At 46.5% G+C, this 22,820-nt stretch overlaps 1 protein-coding gene across 3 annotated transcripts in view; it reads left to right on the forward strand.

Moving 5' to 3' along the window:
* RCAN1 (regulator of calcineurin 1) overlaps nt 1-22,820 on the forward strand; it is a 99,483-nt gene that overhangs the window by 65,600 nt on the left and 11,063 nt on the right. The window contains exon 1 of one of the 3 annotated variants that reach the window (XM_060640449.2): nt 2,667-2,687. The exons of 1 other annotated variant lie outside the window; for it this stretch is intronic. In XM_060640449.2, the coding sequence (XP_060496432.1) occupies nt 2,685-2,687 (3 nt within the window). In that variant the 5' untranslated portion in view covers nt 2,667-2,684. Of the gene's footprint in view, nt 1-2,666; nt 2,688-21,791; nt 22,054-22,820 lie in introns of those variants that run through there. One more of the 3 variants, XM_060640448.2, reaches the window with a different exon arrangement.

Raw genomic sequence — 22,820 nt, forward strand, 5'->3', positions numbered from 1 at the left:
AGGTATCGTGCAGCCCCGTGTTAACCCGGACTCGAGGGGTGCCAGCACCACCCTGGCTGTGAGTGTTAATCTTCCAAGCTTACCTCCATAAATTGTCACTTTGGTGTCTTTTGGTTAGGCGGCCGCCACTAATGCCGATTTTGAACAACCACGGCGAATCATCTAGCAGACCCATTTCGCAACTCGAAAGCAAATTAGAGCGTCACCTGAACCGCCACCGGGCTAGCAAGTGAACACCGCTCGAAAGAACTAACAACAACATTCCAGAAAGTCACAGGCTCTCCTAGAAAGTGCCTTCGTGGCAGATTTCATCTTCTTGCATGCAGGCTGCCACAACCACGGCCCCTGGCTGGCTGCCTTCTTCTGCCCAGTGCCTTCCAGGGTCACTGCCAGCATGGGTCAGAGTGCCCTGAGCCCCCCCCACAGCGTGCCCAGCAGAGCACCTCAGTCACTGGCCAGGGACAGGCAGCCTCCTCTCTTCACGGAGGATGGAGACCGCAGAGAGCAGGAGGAACAGAAGGCAGACGAAAGAGAGCTTCAGACATGACTGCTTGGTCACATCTCAGCATGCAGCAAACGAAATCTCCCAACTCCTTCTGGGTGACGGACAGCAACAAGCCAGCTGGCAGTGCAATTTAGCAAAATCATCCAAACTACACAAAATAAGAAAGAAACACACAAAGTAAGTGCAGACGGGAAAAGCGTGCATTTCTCTGTAATTGCTTAATACCCTGTTACTTGGATTTGCAATGTGACTTAGGAGAAATAACGTGTTATCTAGGCGGCATTCAAACAGAATTCAACGTTCTTCTGGCCGGCGCATTTTGAACCAGACAGACCAGATTCATGGATAGATACAGAGGTTAATAATCGCTTTTGAGGGGTGCCTGGGTGGCTCATTCGGTTAAGGGTCCAGCTCTTGGTTTCGGCTCAGGTCATGATCTCACGGTGTCGTGGGTTTGAGCCCCGCAGGGGGCTCTGTGCTGCCAGTGCAGAGGCTGCTGGGGATTCTCTGTCTCTTCCTCTCTCCCTGCCCCTCCCCCACTCGCACTGTCTCTGTCTCTCTCAAAATAAATAAAACAGACTGTAAAAAAAAAAATCGCTTTTGAAATTATCGTGAACAGTATTTTTCAGTTATACAGTATTTCTTACAATGTTAAGCAAAATACCGGTGTATAACGATATAGTTAAAGGCAGAGATTTTCAAGGTAGTATAATGATTTTTAAATTACATCTCAAATAAGGCTGTTTTTAAAAGTAGCATACTCATATTTGGAAAATTTCGATATTGCAGAGAATTTAAAATCCCGAGCACGAACTGACTTGACATTTTTTTTAATCGTGTGTACCCTTTTGAAAACTCTACCTTCCCAATTTAAATTTTTTTAAGCTTTATTTATTTTTGAGAGAGACAGAGAGACAGAGCGTGAACGAGGGAGGGCAGAGAGAGAGGGAGACACAGAATCCGAAGCGGGCTCCAGGCTCCGAGCTGTCAGCACAGAGCCCGACGCGGGGCTTGAACTCACGAACTGCCAAGATCATGACCTGAGCTGAAGTTCAGTGCTCAACCGACTGAGCCACCCAGGCATCCCGAAGACGACTGCCTTCTTGCTGTGTCCTCACGTGGCAGAGAGAGTGAGGCCTGGCCTCCCTTTCTCTCCTTGTGAGGACACCAATCCCATCTTGGGGGCCCCATCCTCATGACCTCGTCTAGACGTCTAATTAGGTCCCAAAGGCCCCACCTCCTAAGACCACCACAATGGGAGTTTGAGCTTCAACATACGAATTTGGGGAGGACACAGTTCAATCCATTGCAGTGGGCAAGGCACTTAATTTATCTCATTTTCTTGGCCTTTTTGCTTTTCCTGTCGGGACTATTTTTTCCAGATTCTCTGTCTCCTAGGGGCTCTTTGCCCGCGTGGCAGGAGTGGGTAAAGGGTGAGCAGAGAGGGGGATGTGTGGCGTGCACAGAGCAGTAGGCCTGAGTGCCCGCCTGGTTGCCCCTGAAAGCTCTCCTCTTGGCTCCACCGAAATGCCCCTTTCTCTTGGGTGTGCTGGGGGCTCCCCCTCGCCTGGGTTCAAGCTCCTGACACTCCTGGGCCCTTGGGGACTCCATCGCCCCCTTGATTCTGGAGGCGGCGTGGCTGCGGCCTGGTGGGAATCTTTCTGTGACCCTTTGGGTTCCAAAGAAAACACCACCCCGGGAACCCACTATGTTTGTTGACCACGTAGAGCCTTCAAGAGCGTGGACCCCAAAACAGAGCTTCCGGGAAGCGTTCACGCAGGTCCCTTTTAATAAGTCACGCACTCGTGCCTAATCATTTTCCCCATCGGTTTCATTTTCCAGACACGACATAGTAATGGGTCAAGCAACTTCTGCCTTTTCCTGTTTCCCCTTTTCATGGGAAAAAAACACTCTGTCTTTCCATATCTCAAATGGAATTGAACCCTTCTTGTAAAGTCTACATCTCAGGGAAAACCCCGCTGCTGTGCTTAGCTACTTCCTCCTATTCTCTGGTTCCTGGCACAGTGGAAGTCGCCATGCGCTCTGACTTCTATTTTCTGCTCTGAGAGCTGTCATAACTTATTTGCCTATTAGTATTTGAGAATGCTGTGTTTATTTGCAAACCACGAAGACGGCTGGGCTTTGAAGCCACGGTGATTGTTCTTTCCTGTGAACATTGATGGTACGTTTTTCACATCAGCTTCTGGAATAGGTGGTAGTTACATGCCTTGCTGACCATACTGGGATTTTTCGAGTAACTCAATGCTCCCTTATACCGGCTACTGACTTGAAGTTAAAAGCTATTTAGTTTGAAACAAAGAAAGTGTTTTAATGTCCACATTTAAAAAAAAAAAAAAAGGGAAAAAAATTAATGATAAAGAAGAAACCGCGAGCAAGTACATAGAGTCAGTATTTTTAGGTCATTTCTTCTTAAAGCCAACATCTAATAAATCCGGAAAGTTCTTAGGGCCAAAGGTTAGTGAGTGTGCGGGTAAATGTTTGGATGCAGAGATTGCTATTAGGCGGAATTTTGGGTCTGTGGGGGGGGGGGGGGGGTTTATAGAAAAAAATGAACTTTTGCCTCATGTGACTGCTAACCATTTTCTGAGTCACAGAGACCCTTTGCTATTAGCCATTTTATTTCTGTAAATCTCTTTCTTTTGCCATCCTTCAGATATCAAAGAGCATGTTATATCTCCGAAGGATTTCATTTTATTCAGGGTCGACTGAAATCTTTTCAACGTTTCTGCCTGCGTTTCTCAATGCAGATGATATCTTCTTTGGACCCATTTGAAATGACATGTTTTAAAGGAGCCCTGTATGAAGAGAGGCCACCCTTGCCTTTTGAAAAGAAATTAACAGAACGTAGGAATGCGTTGGCATGCTGGGGCTAGTCTTAGCGTGTTAGAACAAACCAACTTCATCTCGGATCCCAGAGTTGTCTTCCCAGGGGCACTTGAAAAGCCATGGGAGACATTCATCAGGATCGCAGCAATGGCGGGTGAGCTGCTGGTACTTGGCGGGGGTGGGGGGTAGAGCCCCTCATAGTGATAAACATTCTAGAATGCAAAGCACAGGGCCACGCAAGGAAACATGATTTCATCCCAAACATGGTTAGTGTAAGTACTGGGAAGCATTGGGAGAAATCCTAGGCTCAGAAAAATTGGGATATAAAGCATCTTCCCCATCAGGCTCATCTCCCTCCTCTACACAAGAGCAAACAGCACACACATCTGGTTGTTGTTGTTGTTGTTGTTGTTGTTGTTGTCGTCGTTGTTTTTCAAGGTTTCCCTTTTTTTTTATTACTATTTTTTTCATTTTATTTTTTTAATTTGCATCCAAATTAGTTAGCATCTAGTGCCACAATGATTTCAGGAGTAGATTCCTTAATGCCCCTTCCCCATTTAGCCCATCCCCCCTCCCACAACCCCTCCAGCAACCCTCTGTTTGTTCCCCATATATAAGAGTCTCTTCTGTTTTGTCCCCCTCCCTGTTTTTATATTGTTTTTGTTTACCTTCCCTTATGTTCATCTGTTTTGTCTCTTGAAGTCCTCATATGAGTGAAGTCATATGATACTTGCCTTTCTCTGACTGACTAGTTTCGCTCAGCATAATACCCTCCAGCTCTATCCATGTAGTTGCAAATGGCAAGCTTTCATTCTTTTTGATTGCCGAGTAATACTCCATTGTATATATATATATACCACATCTTCTTTATCCATTCATCCATCGATGAATATTTGGGCTCTTTCCGTACTTTGGCTACTGTTGATAGTGCTGCTATAAACATGGGGGTGCATGTGCCCCTTTGAAACAGCGCACCCGTATCCCTTGGATAAATACCTCATGGTGCAATTGCTGGGTCATAGTAGGGTAGTTCTATTTTTAATTTTTTGAGGAACCTCCTTCTAGGGTGGCTGCACCAACTTCATTCCCATCAGAAGTGCAAAAGAGATCCTCTCTCTCCACCTCCTTGCCAACATCTGTTGTTGCCTGAGTTGTTCATCTTAGCCATTCTGACAGGTGTGAGGTGGTATCTTATCGTGGTTTTGATTTGTATTTCCCTGATGGTGAGTGGTGTTGAGCATTTTTTCATGTGTCAGTTGGCCATCTGGATGCCTTCCTTGGAGAAGTGTCTATTCATGTATTTCGCCCATTTCTCCACTGGATTATTTGTTTTTTCGGGTGTTGAGTTTGATAAGTTCTTTATAGATTTGGGATACTAACCCTTTATCTGCTATGTCATTTGCAAATATCTTCTCCCGTTCTGTCGGTTGCCTTTTAGTTTTGCTGATTGTTTCCTTCGCTGTGCAGAAGCTTTTTATTTTGATGAGGTCCCAGTAGTTCATTTTTGCTTTTGTTTCCCTTACCTCTGGAGACGTGTTGAGTAAGAAGTTGCTGCGGCCAAGATCAAAGAGGTTTTTTGCCTGCTTTCTCCTTGAGGATTTTGATGGCTTCCTGTCTTACATTGAGGTCTTTCATCCATTTTGAGTTTATTTTTGTGTCTGGTGTAAGAAAGTGGTCCAGGTTCATTTTTCTGCCTGTTGCTGTCCAGTTTTCCCAGCACCACCTGCTGAAGAGACTGTCTTTATTCCATTGGATATTCTTTCCCGCTTTGTCAAAGATTAGTTGGCCTTATGTTTGTGGGTCCGTTTTCTGTTCTGTTCCACTGATCTGAGTGTCTGTTTTTGTGCCATCAGGGTTTCCTTTCACCCCTGCCCCACATTGCTGCAGTTTTCACGAGAAACCACAAGGAGCCTGAGATCTACTTCCTCATTTCTAGAACGACTTTCTTGGTTATGGCTCACGTCATTTTTCTGTGGGGGACCAACACGCAAGTACTCCACCAGTACAAGCTTTTGTTAGCAAATGCCAGGCGGTGTTCAGACTGTCCTCTTGCTGGTTCTGGAAGCGTGGGGAACACACACTGTCCAGCTGGTGCAATGCTGTTATGTCCCACATGAGCAAGAGGCAAGCTTGAGATGACCTTGAAACAAGGCTGGGGTGGGGGTGGGGGTGCTGCTTTTGCAACTTTGCTGTGCTTTTGCTTTCTGATCTGGTTTCTCTGCGGGATCACATCCCACTGAGAAGTATATGGGGCTGCTGAACCAAGGCCAGTCCAGCCTGTCCCTGACTTCAGGCACAAGGCTCAGGAGAGAAGGTCCCAGCAGCTGTGACCCCAGTGACAGCGGGCCAGAGAATTCTATTCAGCTTTGTCAACATAAAGTCACATATAAATGCCTCCGTCAGGGCGCCTGGGTGGTTCAGTAGGTTGAGCGTCCAGCTCTTGACCTCAGGTCTGGATCTCAGGGTTGTGAGCGTGGCCCAAAGCCCTGCGTTGGGCTCCTCACTAGACACGAAGCCTACTTAAAATACATACGTGCATAAATAAATGTTTAAAAAAGAAAATACGTTTAAAAAAATACATTACTAAGGTTGCTGTCCAAGAGCTTACTGCCTGTGTTTCCTTCTAGGAGTTCTATGGTTTCAGGTCTTACATGGAAGTCTTTAATCCATTTGGAATTATTTTTGTATATAAGAAAGCGGTCCAGTTTCATTCTTTTGCATGTAGCTCTCCAGTTTTCCCAGCACCATTTATTGAAGAGACTGTCTTTTCCCCATTATATATTCTGGCCTCCTCTGTCATCCATTAATTGACCATATGCCATGGGTTTACCTCTGAGCTCCTCCATTCTGTTCCATTGAGCTATGCACCTGTTTGGGTGCCAGTACCATACTGTTTTGATTACCACTGTTTTGTAGTATAGTTTGAAATCAGAAAACATGGTGCCTCCAGCTTTGTTCTTCTTTCTCAACGTTGCTTTGACTCTTCAGGGTCAGCCCTGTGTTTTAACTCTTTAGCAACCATTCTGCCTTTCACTTATATTCCCATGATGCTATGCAAATGTACAGTAAACATCTAAACATATATACGCACATTGGAGCACCTGGGTGGCTCAGTCAATTGGACGTCCAACTTCGGCTCAGGTCATGATCCCACGGTTCGTGGGTTTGAGCCCCACATGGGGCTCTGTGCTGACAGCTCAGAGCCTGGAGCCTGCTTCGGATCCTGTGTCTCCCTCTCTCTCTGCTCCTCCCCTGCTTGTGCTCTCTCTCTCTCTCTCTCTCAAAAATAAATAAACATTAAAAAAAATTAAACATATATCCACACATGTTCCTAATTTTAATTTTTTAGGACCTCTTCTGAATTCATCTTCAATGTGGCAAGATAGCCTAGCTATATAATTTAAACAGAGAGTTCAATAGGTATTCTATTCCTGTAGCAAATTCGAACCCTTGACTTTGACACACTGTACTTAGATCCCACCCTCCGTATAAGTTGTTATGGCAAAAGGAACAACCGTGGTGCAGACCACCAGCATAAATCTACTGCAGAATTCAGCACAGTGTGCTGGAGTCCTGTACCCCCAACGGCACGTGTAAATTGCTAACTCCGTGCTCTATGTCACGTTTTCAAGTCATTGAAAACATGGTTGGACGGCCATTTTCCAACTCTTGGGGAGTGCACAGCAGGGAAGACAGATGTTGAAAAGATAAACCCACAACCAATTATAGTCATCATAGGTGCCAGGAAAGAATAGGAATGCTTAACAGAAGAGTTTGCCACATCTGGGGGCCCAGGAGCAACTTTTGTGCCCCCAGAGATGATATTTAAATTATTATTCAAGTGGGACTTGGCTAGGAGGAGATGCAGGAGGTGATCCAGGCAGAGGAAGAAGCTTGGATGAAAGCCCTGAGCCTTAGAAGCCTGGGGAGCAGTGATGAACCAGGTCAGTGTGGCTGGACCTGGGCTGTGGCAAGGGCAAGGCAGGACCTGCGCCGAGAGGTCCCAGGAGCCACTCGTGGTCTGGATGCTGGATTTTCTCCTGGGAGTGAACGGAGGCCCAAGCAGTGCTGGCAGGAAGAGAGAGACGGGCTGTTTTGTAATATCCAAGTTAGGAACGTCTCAAAGAGGCTGTGGTGGTGCATTTTCCAAGACTCACCTTCTAGAATGTTCCCAAGGCACGTCTTCCTCCTTGTATGCCAGGTCCTATTGCTCTACTGCTGTCCAGTAGCATGCAGAGAACTGGGCGAGGATTTCCGGACATCCGCTCCTATAAACAGAGCTGCCCTAAGCTTACGTAAAGGCGCCCATGGCCATCCACAAGACGGTACCCACAAGACGGTACCCTCAAGGCGGTACCCACAAGATGGTGTCCTCCATGTCACTCCCGAGGCAGCCCCAGGTGAAGGCGCCCTCCTGGCAGTGAAAGGGGGGTGGAAGAACAAACTAGAGAGATGGAAAGAAGGATGGGGAAAAGAAACAGGCAGGGATTTTAGCAAGAGCCAGAAATTGTAACCAAAATGGTAGCTATGAATCCAACTAAATGAGCAATCGCTTTGAACACCAGGGGTCTTAACGACAGGGGCCCCACAACCACCCTGTGAAGTAGGTCCTACCTTCATAGTTTCAGAGACTCAGGTCAACCTCCCTCTCAGCCTCTCAGAATATGGGACACGGTCCACCTTCCTGGTCCCGCTTCCGTTAGAACTTTTCTTCTGCAGCTACTTTATCAGTATTAGCTCTAACTGCCCGTGACCCTTAGGTTGAATGGGGGGAAAGGGAATTTTGCATGGCCCCCTCGTCTGGCATTTACAGAACGTCCAGCAGTCAGTCTGATCTTACACCTGAAGGGCAAGTCGAGGGATTTTTTTTTCTTTTGTGCTCTTTTTTTAAAAAATTTTTAAAAATGTGTATTTATTTTTGAGCGCGGGAGAGTGCGAGTGGGGAAGAGGAAGAGAGAGAGGGAGACACAGAATCTGAGGCGGGCTCCAGGCTCTGAGCTGTCAGCACAGAGCTGAACACAGGACTGGACCTCAGGAACCTCGAGATCATGACCTGAGCTGAAGTCAGATGCTTAACCGCCTGAGCCACCCAGGCGCCCCTCTTTTGTACTCTTAAAAACTTTTTCAGAGCTGCCTGCCGAGCTCTGCTGTGTGGGCCCTTTATGTACACCAGAGGTGTTCCAACTTGAGTGTGTATCCTATCACTTAGAGGACTTATAAAAACCCAGATCCTGATTCATTAAATATGTTCTGTAACTGCATAATCAGTTACCGCAGATTCAGTGGCTTAACGCAACACGCATCTATTAGCTGACAGGTCTGTGGTCAGAAGCCCAAACGTGGGCACCTGGGTTCTCTGCTCAAGGTCATACAAGGCTGGAGATTAATAAATGATAGTTGAATGAATACACAAATGAATCATTTTTCTTGATGCTCGAACGTCTGCTCTATATCCCAAACAGCTCACATAAGAACCTACTCAATATAGGTGCTCAAAATATCTCCACGTAGGTAGAACCCTGCCTCAGAAAAGCCCACCTGTCTAGGGGACTTTCCCCCCTGTAACCGATTTGCTGTCTGGAATTTTCCTCTTAGCAATGCAGTCATTCCTTTGCGGACGAGACTTTGATCTCCATAATATGCTGATTAAATACAAATTCTCTGAGAGCTCTTATACTTGAACAGCTGTCATCATTAACGCTGTAATGGGGGGGGAAAAGCTCATTAGGTAACATTCCAGTCTCGTTAGAAGGGAGACGCAGAGGGCAGGGCCGTCCCAAGGAGAAAGAAAGAGCTCCGATTGTGATTCTGGGTCAGCAAGAAGAGTGGGGAAAACACAGATGAGGAAGGGGTAGATGTGGGGACATGGGAGTGACAAGAAAGAATCTGACGGCTCTGCTTGGAGAAGGCATCATGCTGGAGGTCATTTGCAAAGCCCGGATAGGAGATTTTCCAAAAACCAGCAGATAACTCTCTGCCAGCCACCGCCCTAGAGCCTGCTGAGTTGAGTGTGCTGCTTAAGATCTGGTCATGCTAACGCGCAGCTCAACACCAGGGAGCAGGACAGTCACGTGACCGTCTCCTGGCACGCGGTGGCCCGGACTCCGGTGAGAATGTTCCAGCCAACACAACTAAGTGGTTGGCCACTTCACGGGATAAAAATGGCTGGCCAAGGAGGTTATCGAAGAAAACACAAAAGCAGTATTTTCTGGTGAAATCCCTGTTTTTGAAAAGTATTTAGGTAAGTAAGAAAGGGGATTCTCTCAACAGTTGGCACCCCCAAAATATTAACGAGTTAAGAACACCAGGTTTGGAAATCGTGGGTAACAAACATTCACAGGGCAAAGAAATGAAAGCCACAAGCCACACACCGCTGTGCAAGAAATAGGGGGGGTAAATTTCCTCTCCCCCTAACCGTCTAACTTTGCAAGAGTGTTATCTGTTAACCACGGTTTCTGTGACCATTGATACATAAGAGAAAGTGAAGGGAGGGCAGACAGAGAAGCCTTCGTGTTATTACAAAAGTAATAAATGTTCACTGTAAGCCCAAACAGTAATACTAGTCAGTCCAAATAGGCACAAAAGGAAAACCCTGCAATCGTAACTAACATGCATATTTTTTCTTTTCGCCACAATGGATCCCAGCAATAAACGTCGCTTTGTAACCTGCTTTTCTTTTCTCTTAACAGTAAGTTGTGAACATCTTTTTTTTATGTCGTTAGTTTTCACCTCCTTGGTGTGAAGGGCTCTGTAGCCTGTGGAATGGATTCAGCATATTAGCCGGCCACTGGTTGGTTTTGGTATGTTATTTGCACAAGCAGGATTGCAGGGTATATGTTTGCATCTAAACCTTTGCCCACAGCTCTGTACTTTCTGTAGAATAAATTCATAGGAGTAAAATTGTCGGGGCTTCAACTGACATGGTAAATACTGAGATTCTGAAACTGTTGAGTTTACTACCTTTTTTTTTAACTGTATTTTTTTCAAGTTCCTTAACGTGGATCAATGACCTAATGATCTGGAGTAAAATCAGTAGTATTTTCATGGAGTCCAGTTTAAAGTCTGTCCTACTTGTGGGATAGTTCAGATGATTAACTTAGTGTACGAATCTTTGACCTTGGAACTTGTTGGTTCCTTGATCTTGGGAACGATTGGTGGTTGGTTGTGATGAAATTATAAAATGGGGTTCGTGAGCGAATGGCTAAGAAAGAATTCTCCAGAGGCGTCTGGGTGGCTCAGTCGGTTAAGCGTCTGACTCTCAATTTTGGCTCAGGTCATGATCTCATGGTTTGTGAGTTTGAGCCCCGTGCTGGCAGCGTGGAACCTGCTTGGGATTCTCCCTCTCTTCCTCTCTCTTTGTCCCTCCCTTGTTCTCTCTCTCATTCTCTCTCTCTCTCAAAATAAATAAACTTCAAAAAGAAGGAGAAGAAGGGGAGGAGGAGAAGGAGGAGGAAGAAGAGAAGAATTCTTGAGACGTTTTTGGTGCAAAAAGGCGATTTCATTACAGCATGGGGACAGGACCCCTGGGCAGAAAGAGCTGTGCCAGGATTGTGAGGAGGGACTGATTAAATACTTTCGAGTTTGCGGAGGGAGAAGGGATAGAGAGACAGTAAGTTTCTAGGGAATTTGGAAGCAAGGCTTTTCAGGACCTTGAGGGGCTGGCGCTGTTAAGATAAGGTTACTTTTAGTCTTTAATAAAACACACACGTTAAGGCACTAAGGCAGCCATGAGGTCCTTGAGGAAGGTCATGCTTTCCATGTTTCAGACGTCTACCAGTGGGCTGCAAGCTGTAAGGACATTTAACTTAAACTATGTTTTTCTTGCCTTTGTTTCCCTCTTCGGTTGGTTGGTTGGCGAACACAGTGACACGCTCCAGGACCCTTCAGGAATAGAGGATTTGCCACCCAGCTGCCCTTGGCAGTTGTCCCTTTGGGGGATTATATCAGCTGAGCAGAGCCACCCATCTCTCTAAGTTCCCCACCCCTTCTCAAGGTCACTGCCTTCCCAGAGCTGACCAGTGTGGGGGCATCAGCACGAGCCCTTCTTCTGCTCCAGTGAGGGTCGCGTCGTCCTCAGAACCCCCATCCCCACCCCACCCCCCAGCGGTTGATGACCCTGTATTCCATCTATAGACTCTTGGGGGAGGTTTCTTTAAAGGATGAAGTCAGGGGGCACCTGGATGGTTCAGCACGTTGAGCATCCAACTCCTGACCTCAGCTCAGGTCGTGATCTCATGGTTTGTGGGATTGCCCCCCCCCCCCATTGGGCTCCGTGCTGACAGTGTGGAGCCCGCTTAGGATTCTCTTTCTCCCTCTCTCTCTGCCCCTCCCCTGCTCATGCTTTCTCTCCCTCTCTCAAAATAAACAAATAAACGTTAAAAATAAAATAACATAAAGGATGAAGTCAGGCACCATCTTCCTAAGACTTATTTCAACATAAGAAGTTCGATTAAACTGGATCCTAGATTTTTACAAAGGCAGTTTAAATGGTCTGTTAAAGAACTGTCTTAAAAGCCTCACTCTGAAAATACCTGGAACTCTGTCTACTTTCGGATCATCTCTAACCCTGTCTTCTAAGGCCATTCATGACAGAACCTTTCTGCCTCCATCAATCACAAACGAGTTCTGCAGAAATCTGTAAGTGGGTTAAGGTTCTGATTCTTAGCCATGCTGGCTGCGTCTCTGGTATGACCCAATGTCTTCCTAACAATTGCTAAAGAAACCAACTGTGGTTTGTAGTTGTTTGAGCAGAATCTACGTAATCCCTATAATAATGTCTCCACCAGTCGCTTTCATTACTGTATAATTTCAGAGGCGGGAGAGAACATTCAGCAAATGCCCAGGAAGTCACTTATGAAAATGTGTTGTGCCAGTGAATGGGCCAGAAGGAAAAAGACGAAGAATTGCCTTGTGAGGCGTAACGGACATGCTGTCTAAATGTATTATTTGAGGGGCCCCTGGGTGGCTCAGTTGGTTAAGCGTCCAACTTCGGCTCAGGTCATGATCTCACGGTTCGTGGGTTCTAGCCCCGCGTCGGGCTCTGTGCTGACAGCTCAGAGCCCGGAACCTGCTTCAGATTCTGTGTCTCCCTCTCTCTCTGCCCCTCCCCCGCTGGAGCTTGCTCTCTCTCTCTCTCTCTCTCAAAAATAAATATTTAAAACATTTTCTTAACAAATAAATGCATTATTTGAAGTAGATTATGTGACATAAAACACTTTGAGCCAGGGGGGTGGATGGGTGAGCGCCTTCGTGTGTATCCTTATCTCTCAGTGTCTGGCTCACAGCAAGGGACTAAGCTATTTTTGATGACTTCCTAAATTAAGCCAGAGGCCAAAAGCTCAAATGCCTTTGGGGTCTGGAGTGATGGGGACAATGATATCTGGAGAGCACAGGGTTTAGCCACCAGTTCAGCCATCACCATATGGGTCTCTGGGCCCTGAGTTGACACATCTTCCCTTCCCCCCCCTCCCCCGCAAAGAAGCCAGAAATTCTATTTCTAGGGCCACCTAGGTGTCTCAGTCGGTTCAGGGTCTGACTTCGGCTCAGGTCATGATCTCGTGATTTGTGAGTTTGAGCCCCACGTCAGGCTCTGTGCTGACAGCTCAGAGCCTGGAGCCTGCTTCGGATTCTGTGTCTCCCTCTCTCTCTGCCCCTCCCCTACCCCCCCCCCCCCAAAAAAACATTAAAAAAATGTTAAACATTCTGTTTCTATGTGAAACTTCCCAGTTTTTCAATATTGACAACTAACTTTTTTAAGTGTTGGGGAGCTGGCAATTCTAGACCTAAGGGGACAGCTCTTCTATCCCAGATGCTACGGAGTAAGATGTGTGCCCAAGTTCTAGTCACTTGACAGGAATGCCCAAATTTCCTTAACAACAAACCTGGTGCAACCATTCTCTTTTTTGATGGTGCGTGTTAATATCCAAGTTGCGGTGGAGTCTCCTTTGTTCTGTGTTGATAATTTTTTTCTTTTTAAGTATACTTTAGTATATTTCTTTTTTTTTTTAATTTTTTTAATCTTTATTTTTGAGAGAGAGAGAGTGGGGGAGGAACAGAGAGAGGGAGACACAGAATCCGAAGCAGGCTTCAGGCTCCGAGCTGTCAGCACAGAGCCCGACGCGGGGCTCGAACTCACAGACTGTGAGATCATGACCTGAGCCGAAGTCGGACGCTTAACTGACTGAGCCCCCCAGGAGCCCCAGTATATTTCCTTTTAAATATACGTTAGCGTATTTTAAATCATTGTGCCATTCTTACGAAGACAGGATATACTTCCTCGTGCAACTTATTTTCAGACTTTAAATAATCAGGGAAGAAGGCAACGAAAGCATAAGAAGGCAGCCTAAGCTGTGGCCTTGTTAGAAACTTCTCGGCTACAGACAGGAAAACAGGGCCTGGGGGCGGTAATGGAAATAGTAGGAAAGCACTCATGACACAGTTTTCTCTTCTCCCGCATTTGGCAAGGAACAATTTCTGAGCTGACTCCTGAGTTTTTAAATTGGGTGTGGATACAAACTCTGCAGAGCAAAGGTTTTGAAAACTGTGTTTTCTATCTGGTTTTACGGATTTTGATTTTGCTCCCCTCTTTCCTCTCTCTTGCACAACCTTCTCACTTTTTCATCTTCTGCTTGTTTAACCAGACATTCACCGGGTATCGATAGGCTGTTGCGTGACCCCAGCACTGTGCCAGGTTCCGCGGGAGAAGCTACTAGAATGACACGTGGCTTCTGCCTCCCGGCGGCCCACGTCCTGCCCACGTCTGGTTGGGTCAGTTCTTCCGGATGAGCATGGAATATGCAACGAAAGGATCCGGGTTCTTCCGTCAGCGTTCACACTAAAAAGTAGAGCTCATACTTTGAATGGAAGGGGGTTTATGGGGCGCCTGGATGGCTCAGTCAGTTGAGCGTCCGACTCTTGATTTCGGCTCAGGTCGTGATCTCACGGTTTGTGAGTTTGAGCCCCAAGTTGGGCTCTGTGCTGACAGCGTGGAGCGTGCTTGGGATTCTCTCTCTCTCTCTGTCTCTCTGTCTCTCTGTCTCTGCTCCTCCCCTGCTCTCTAAATAAATAAGTAAATGAACTTAAAAGGGGGGTTGGTTTAGTTGATGGGAATGAATCAATGCAGGGCTGGAATGAGAGATAACCAGCCCCATGAGCGGTAAGCACAGGGGCAGATTGTCGCTAGCCTGCTCCCATACACTTCCTGCCCAGGGGTTTTTGCTGCCACAAGATTGTGCCCCAATTGAGGAAGGCATCAAGGCAGAAATTAAAATCAGTAATTAAAGCGAGGTGGGTCGGGAAAGGACTCGACAAAAGAGAGCAAATAAGGGATGATTAATTAGGGTGGCTTTGGCCACAGTCACCTCTGAATAAACGTTACCTCCCTTAATCCACGTCCGCTGGTCTCCAGGCCACTCATTAAGCATAGTTCCGATTTGCCTATGGCTGTTTTCTCCGTCTTCGGCCTCCTAAGCCGTGCGTTTCCAAAAAGTCACAGAGGGTTGTTTAACCTTTCTGTACTAAGGAAAGATTGAGGTAATAAGGAAACAAAAGTTAATGGGATTTTGAGCTCACGTGGAGTTTAACAACCGAGATGAAATCTTGCCTGAGCCCTGACCTCCTTTTTAAGGTATAAATTCGAACATGCTTCTCATCCCTAGTTTTTCCTAATCAACTGATTATTTCATTTTATTTCTTCTTCTTCTTCTTCTTCTTCTTCTTCTTCTTCTTCTTCTTTTTTGATGATTGCATTTTTTTTTTTAACACTCTACCATAACCTTTAACAGAGTATGCCTGCCCTTCTGCTAAAATACATCATTCCTCGGGTGCCTGGGTGGCTCAGTCGGTTAAGCGTCCGACTTTGGCTCACGTCATGATCTCACGGTCCGTGAGTTCAAGCCCCACGTCAGGCTCTGTGCTGACAGCTCAGAGCCTGGAGCCTGTTTCGGATTCTGTGTCTCCCTCTCTCTCTGATCCTCCCCCATTCATGCTCTGTCTCTCTCTGTCTCAAAAATAAATAAACATTAAAAAAAAATACATCGATCCTTTTTGACACTGGCTTCAATACGCCACCCATATTCTATATTTAAGTCCTTGAAAGCTCTGTGTTCTCCCAGAAATACTAATTATGTGTATACTCTCTTGTACTAATCCGTGCAAAGTAGCAGATACGTCAGACTCTTCTATTTTTCAAATTATCAGAAATGCGCCAGGCTGAAGCTTAGTATTAGTATCATTTCTTCTGCGTTACCCTGCAGATCCAGAGGATTAGTGCTTATTAAACGTAGAAGTGATCTTCACTTAAGACGGTTTTCTTATTGCAGATTTGGAATTCTTATGGCGGGCGTCACCCTCTGTCGTGGAAGAACCCCAACCTGCCTGTTTTTTTAGGGGGTTCTGGTTAGAACCTTGGAGCCCATCAGCAGAAAGGTCACCTGCTTTGTTTTACGTTTGCTTTGAAATGGAGGCCCCTCCCTGTGACACAGCCGATTTTACCAGTAATAAAGTAGTGCTAAAAGCAATAAATTCCTGAGCCCAAATCTGGCCTCCTCCCTGAGCTCATTCCCTGATTCCTCCTGACAGAGAACAAGAATGGAGATTCCTTCCGAGATCAAAAAGAAGAATATTTTTCCTGCTCTCCTTCTTCTCCTGGATCGTTAGGGCAAAGCTCAAAGAAAAATGGGGATTTAATCACACTGCCGCATAGACAAATGGTCTCCCTGGGTTTTGATCATGAATCTCATTGGTAAAAGAGTTTTTAGTACATCTGCCAGTGAAAGCATTTTTGTTCATAAATTCTACACGATTTCAGCTCTACACTGGGCACCTTATAAAACATACCCTAAAAATAGGCATTTTAAAAAGACATCAGTGGCATTAAAAGAAGTGAAAATATAGTAAGCTGAATATGTTCTTCCCACATGCAGAAGATTTTCAAGACGGCTGCCAGAGACCCCGAAGAATCATAGGCCTCCAGTAGCGTCCCAGGGGTGGGGCCCCCAAGTCTGGACTTGATGGCTCAGTGTCCCCCCCCCCCCCACCCCGCCTGGGTGACCTGCGGGCTCCCACACAGCAGGGACGGAGAACATATGTCCCGGAATGGGACTGGCACCCTCTGAGCACACATGTGCCTTTACCGATGCTACACCACGTCCTGTGACAAAAAGGAGTGGCATGGCCTTTGCTTAAACCAAAGACACAGGGACACCGTTCAGTCAGGAACACCAAGGGCCATGGCCCTTTGATGCCTGGTGAATTCTGGCTCTTTGTGGGACTCAGATGGGCCCTCCCTGGGGCAGTCTCTGAATGTCACAAACATTTACCAGCATCTCCAGGAAGCACAGAATGAGTGCTGTTGCCCCCATGTGGCTTTCGCTGCAGTCAGGGAGATTTGCCAGATAAGAAGGTAACTAGGAGGAGAGCCCAGAGGGTCACTGGGTTAACGGAAGGGCGTCTCCTAGAGAAGCAGTGTTTGTGATGGGCTTTAAAGGATATATAGGGGTCTGATGGGCAGAGGAGAGAGACAAGAGAGTAGCTGGCTGAGGGCAGTGAGGAAAACAGGCACAGCTGAGGGCTCCATGGCCGGGAAAGGCCTCAAGCCTCACTGGGCTTCTTGCTTCCACCCTGCCGTTTGCTCTATTCTGAACTAAGATACTGGAGTGGTTCTGTTGTATGGAAGTCAAGTCCTGCTCAAAACCCCCTGATGGCTGCCACCTCAATCAGAATTTAAGCCAGAGTTCTTTCAGGGCTCAAAGGCTCCCATGGCCTTGTTCCCAACCGCTTTCTCCACCCTTCTCCCCTGCAGGGCCTTGAATGTGCCAAGATTCTCTTGGCTGGGCGCCTTGGTGTATTCTGTTCCCAGGCCCAGAATGCTGTTCCCCAGCATCCCACAGTTCAGTCTCCCACTTCCTTCAGATCTGATGCATCGACATGTCACCTTCTCAGGGATGCCTTCTCTGACCAGTCTCTCTTTCAACATCTTTCCCCAGCTTTTCGTGTCCCCTCTCTGTGCCTTTCCCCCAGCACTTACCACCGTGTAAACACACTGTGTACTTTACCCAATTATCTTGTTTCTTTTCTTTTCCTTCTCTTCCCATTTAGAATGTCAGCTCCGTGAAAGCAGAGGGTTTTGTCTGTTTTGTGCACCCTTGAATCCCCAATACCTAAGAAACTGCTTGGGTGAAAGAATGGATGGGTGGATGGATGGGATGGGTGGGTTGATGGGTGGATGGATGGATGGATGGATGGACAGATGGATGGATAGTTGGATGGGTGGATGCATGCATGCATGCATGAATACTTAGTAAAAGTCGTCATCTTCAACCTAAGGAACAATGGGAAGTCGCTGAAGTTCGTCCCATGGGAGAGAAACATGATCAAGCTCGGCTTCGGGAAGTTACCTGTTGTGGGAATTATGTACTATCCTGGAGCCATAAGAAATTGGCCACCGTGAGGCCTGTTAGAAAGGTACCGCAGTCTCAGAAGCCGCCTGAAGTGCTGTGCGGGGAGTGCAAAGTGGAGGGTGGTACTGAGAATCCACAGACCTCTCCCCGGACCTGCGGGCAGGGCACCTAGAAGAGGAAGACATCCAAGATGCCCTAGACAGTCCAGCCAGAGCAACTGAGAGAACAGAGGTGGGGAAATGAGCTCCGACACCAGAAGGCGCAGCTGCCAGGGGAGCACGGTGCCGTGGTTCCCTGGAACCAGCCTGGAATCTGCCGTTGATAGACCAGGGTGAGTCCTGGCTCCCTTAAATAAACTGTGCCCTTCTCAACCTCAGTATCACGACAGGTGAAGTAGGAAACAGAGACGCGGTAGTGTTTCAGGCGCCCTGCTCAGCGCTCTGCCAGCATCACATTGTTCGATCCCGCTCCACCGCTGAATTGGATATTAACCAGGGTTACAAGCTGAGGACAGGAACACCCCCCTCGGTTAATAGCATCGATCAGACTGGGAAAACGGTAAAGATGAGTAAGCGTGAGGTCCTAGGTCTCTCCATTGTACAGTAACCGAGGTTGGAGGAACAAAGCTCCACGTCAGAGGCAGAAAGGGCTCCAAATATGAAGCAACAATAAAACAATTCCATTATCTCAGAAGCTAAAAACTCACCTAAGCTCCGAGTTTCATTAGCGTTCAAGATGAATGCTCTTTAAACGGGTACCTTTTATCTCAGTCAGGTATGTCCCCCGCCCCGCCCTCCGGCCCCCCCCCCCCCCCCCCGCCCCGATCTTTTGTGAATTGCCCCATTCTTTGCTCTGCTTTGGTTTGCACATCAAGGTCCACACTCAGTTTCCCTTTCTGGTCGTTTCGTAGAACCGTTTCCCTGGTGGTGGCACATTCTTGGCAGAGGTGCACCCTCCTTGGGGTTTATAAGGACGCGCTGAGGTCATCCTAACTCTGCTTCGGGAATGCTGTAATGGAAATGGTGGAATTCACCCTAAACCTCAGTTTTTCCTCCCTGAAAATAAAAAACTTCTTAGTGAAAATATGCTCTTACTGCAAGTTAAAGAGATGAATTTAGGATTTTTGTGGCACGAATGGAAGAAATGCAAAACATCTAAAGCTTTCAGTTGACTAAAGCATTTCATTTCTTCTTCAACTTCTGGTGTCAGTTTTACTATTTTAAGTGCAATTTTTGGTATGCTTCTCAAGAGCTCTAATGAGACATTAGGCCCTGCTTTCTTCAAATCACTTCTATCCGACTAGCAAACAAGAATCAGGAATGCACTTGTCTCCCAAATGACAAGGGATACACATGTAGGAACGTCTACTTTTTTTTAATACTTGTTTTGGAACAATTTTTATCCTCCATGAGGACAGGCACTGTTTACAATGTAATGCTTTTGCATAGGACACTTAGAAATCCAAGTTCCCGTATAATAGACAAGCAGCTGAAGAGCGGACATTCCTAAAAAAAAAATTTTTTTTAATGTTTATTCTTGAGAGAGAGAGAGCATGGGGAGGGGCAGAGAGAGAGGGAAAAACAGAATCTGAACTAGGATCCGGCTCTGAGCTGTCAGCACAGAGCCGGACGCAGGGCTTGAACTCACGAACCGTAAGATCATGACCACGAACCGTAAGATCATGACCTGAGCTGAAGTTGGACGCTTAACCGACTGAGCCACCCAGTTGCCCTGAAGAGTGGGCATTCCTGATGAGAACTGTCAGATTAGCAGATGAAGGGAAACTGAGATGCGTTTAAAGCAGTGTTGCCTCTGGGTACAGGGACGAGACAGGTGTCCTATCCCTTTATAACGTCCCTGCAGCCAGGGCTGGAGCGCCATGAAGGAGCCTTGCCATTCAGTGACGTACTTCGAAAACCCTTATCTGCTCCATGCCTCTCACACAGTGGCTGAGGAAGCCGGTGCTGGGGGACCGTAGGTGCCCCTCTCTGGTCCAAGGCCCTGGTCACTTTGTGACCCAAGGAGTTTTGCCGAAAAGCATTCTTTTCAGCCCCCCTACAGTTGGTCACTGGTTTGAGCGCCTCTTCTGGGTGTAAACATGGGAGCACTCAGGATCACAATTTGATCCAAATGGACCTTAAAATCAAGTCAAAGGCAGGTACAGAATCACACATTAGGCTTTTGGGGCAGCCTAGTGAGAGAGCAATCATTTATCATTTATTTTTCAGAGCAGAAATTTGCCTCTTCTTTCTCCTCTGACCGCCGTTTAACTCTATTTGCTAAGGTGGATTCCAGGAGAAAGAGAAAAAGCAGGGGGTGAGGGGGTGGGGGGTGGAGGGGGACCATGGGGTGGACGTGGACGTGGCGGGGGCAGGGGGGAGGGGCGGTGCACCTCAGAGCCCTCCCCAGCCTCTCTGAAGGAGGCTCCTGTGTCCTACCTCCCCCTCCCTTTCTTTCCCCTTAGCGCCTCCCCCCCCTCCCCCCCGCCCCCACCAACGCCTCCCATACCCGCACTACCACCGCCACAACGTGCGTGTGTCAGGGACAGGCTGCCGACAGCACTGAAAATACGGCACGCCCAAACACACGCTACCCATCGCCAAGCACCATCTCATGCGACCGTATCCCCGTGCGGTTTGAGGCATACCCGTACTATTCGCAGTGTTCCAAACTGTTTTAGAATATATGCATTTAGATCTTTTCGGGTTGGGAGTTATGGGTAATTTGGCAAAGCGAACACCATAACTGGTTTCTTACATAACTCTACAGTTGGCAGTAAGGCAGCGCGCATTGAAATTAAGCAATGCTCATTCATCCAAGAAGACTTGACTTTTCCTCCTTTGGAGGGATAAATGCTCCGGTTTCGTTTTGCTCCATTATTGGAGACAGTAATATTATTGGCTAACTTTAATGGTTCTCTGAAGTTAATTCTTACATGTGAATGGCAGAGTTCTAGTTAACTTCTGGAAGCTTAGGAGGTGTCTCTGTGTGCCGCTGGACTAGACAATGCTTTTAGAAGTAACGTGAGTGCTTTTAGGTGATAATGCAACTGGGGAGATTGGGAAGGACGGAGGACCCAGGCTGCCACAGGGATCTAAACTGGAAAAGTGCTTAGCACCTCAGAGTTGCAGCCTTTGGGAAGAAGGGGCAGATATTTCACCTGAAAAGGGGCCCGTTTTCAGGTACGCTCTCCAACCTTAGCATGCATTCCTTCCATTTCTTCTTCCTTTTCTATGAGAAGAAAATTGCAACTTTCAGTCTATGTGTCTCAAAAACAGGACAGCTGATCTCAGTGTTTTCTTTTCTCAACTCCAGAAGCTAGATTCTCTAAAATGTGTTTGTATCTTTTTCTGAATCTAGTAGCTCCTAGAAAATGATCAAAGTGTTGCATCTTCCTGGTTTCCAGATTACAATAGTAAAATTTTCCAGTGAAGAATTCCAGGATTGCTTGAGGAGCTCTTCTCACATTCCCACTGTGGAATACAAGTGAGAATGGGGACATTCATCCAGTAAAGTTCAATTAGGGTGGAAAAAAAGCGCCATATTTCAAAATGAATTCCACTTTCTTTTTTCTTTAAAAACAGAGTTCATTGACCAAGAAAGATTTCAAAACGTTTTCTCTAATACCCCAACATGAAACTTGGATTGAGGTTTTCAGGGAATTACAGGGATCAAACAACTAGCCAAGGCTTGAGTTTCCAGGTTTCCCAAAGGCTCAAAACTCCCCCAGAGGCTAATTACTGTTTACTGCTGAGACCTTCCTCATTTTTCTTCCGTAACATTTTCCATCTTAAGAAGGGTGGTCCCATTCAGCTGAGGAGCATGGTGTCTGAGTGGCTGAATGGAATTACTACCAGTGGAAACTATGTTGCAAGAGGAGTTGATAAAGCAGCTGCAAGGCAAACCTTGGCTGTTTTTTCCATCCTCCCCAAGCAAAGTTAATTAGCATAGGGAAAATGACTAAGGTGTTGACGTCACCTCTTTCCAGTAGAAACTTACACTCTGTCTCTGTCTGCCTAAAAGCATGCAGGACTTGACTCAGGAATTTGCTGTCCAAACAGGATGCTCTAGAAGCGGTGCTTTTTTTTCCCAGGGGGCTGGACTTCGGTGCTTTATAAGGGCCTGCTGGAGCGACAACCTCCAGCCTCTTGCAAGGGACCGTCACTTGGGGCTTGACTGCTTGAGTCGCTAGTGCTTTCGCCCTAAGAAAGCAAGATGCACTTTAGAAACTTCAACTACAGCTTTAGCTCCCTGATTGCCTGTGTGGCAAACAGTGATATCTTCAGCGAAAGTGAAACCAGGGTAAGGCTTCTAATATAATGTGATTTTTGAGAGGTTTCAAAGCACTGTGTTAATTGGAACTAGCAGCTGAAATATTTGCGGGGGTGTGATGTGGCTGTCTTGCGGGTTTGGGGGTTTTGAAATAAGTCCAAAATATTTGGTGCTTTATCAAACAAAGCTGTTGCCCGAGGGATTAACTGTGAAGGAATGTTTAAAACTCTCAATATTTGACAACATCCAGGTCCCTTGACCAATCAGTAATGCAACCTTTTAACATGGTTTGTATTTTTCATTCTGTGTAGGTTGTAAGCAAACTTTTAGACGGAAGCTTTTTCTGGCCGTGAACAGAGCGTTTCACTTTGACATCTAGAGATCAGAACAATGTAATTTTATCTTAGGAAATAAATATCGCAAAGCTATTTGTATGTCTGTGGTAATTACAAGGGCCTGTCCTCAAGTTTTCAGCTTCCTTTAGCTAGGGAAAATGCAGCCATAGCAAACAATAAAACTGGATAAATATCTTAAGTTTAAGTGTGGGGAAGCAGCTCTCATTGGTGGTAATCAGTATAATTAGTCATTGTAATCACCGTGCTTTTCTTCATTCGATTAAGATGTAAGATTTCCATCAGTAGCTACCCAGCTGTCTAATTGATCTTTAACAATATTGTATATGAGTGAGTTCTGTGTGTTGTGTTTGGGGAGTGGTGTTCGCGCTATAGGCTTTAGAGCCCATGCCATATTGGGACATGTGAAGGATTTTTTTTTTTTTTTTAATCAAATTGAACTGC

This window comes from Panthera onca, chromosome C2 (genome assembly GCF_046562875.1).
Source record: "Panthera onca isolate mPanOnc1 chromosome C2, mPanOnc1 haplotype 2, whole genome shotgun sequence".
Classification (NCBI taxonomy): Eukaryota; Metazoa; Chordata; class Mammalia; order Carnivora; family Felidae; genus Panthera; species Panthera onca.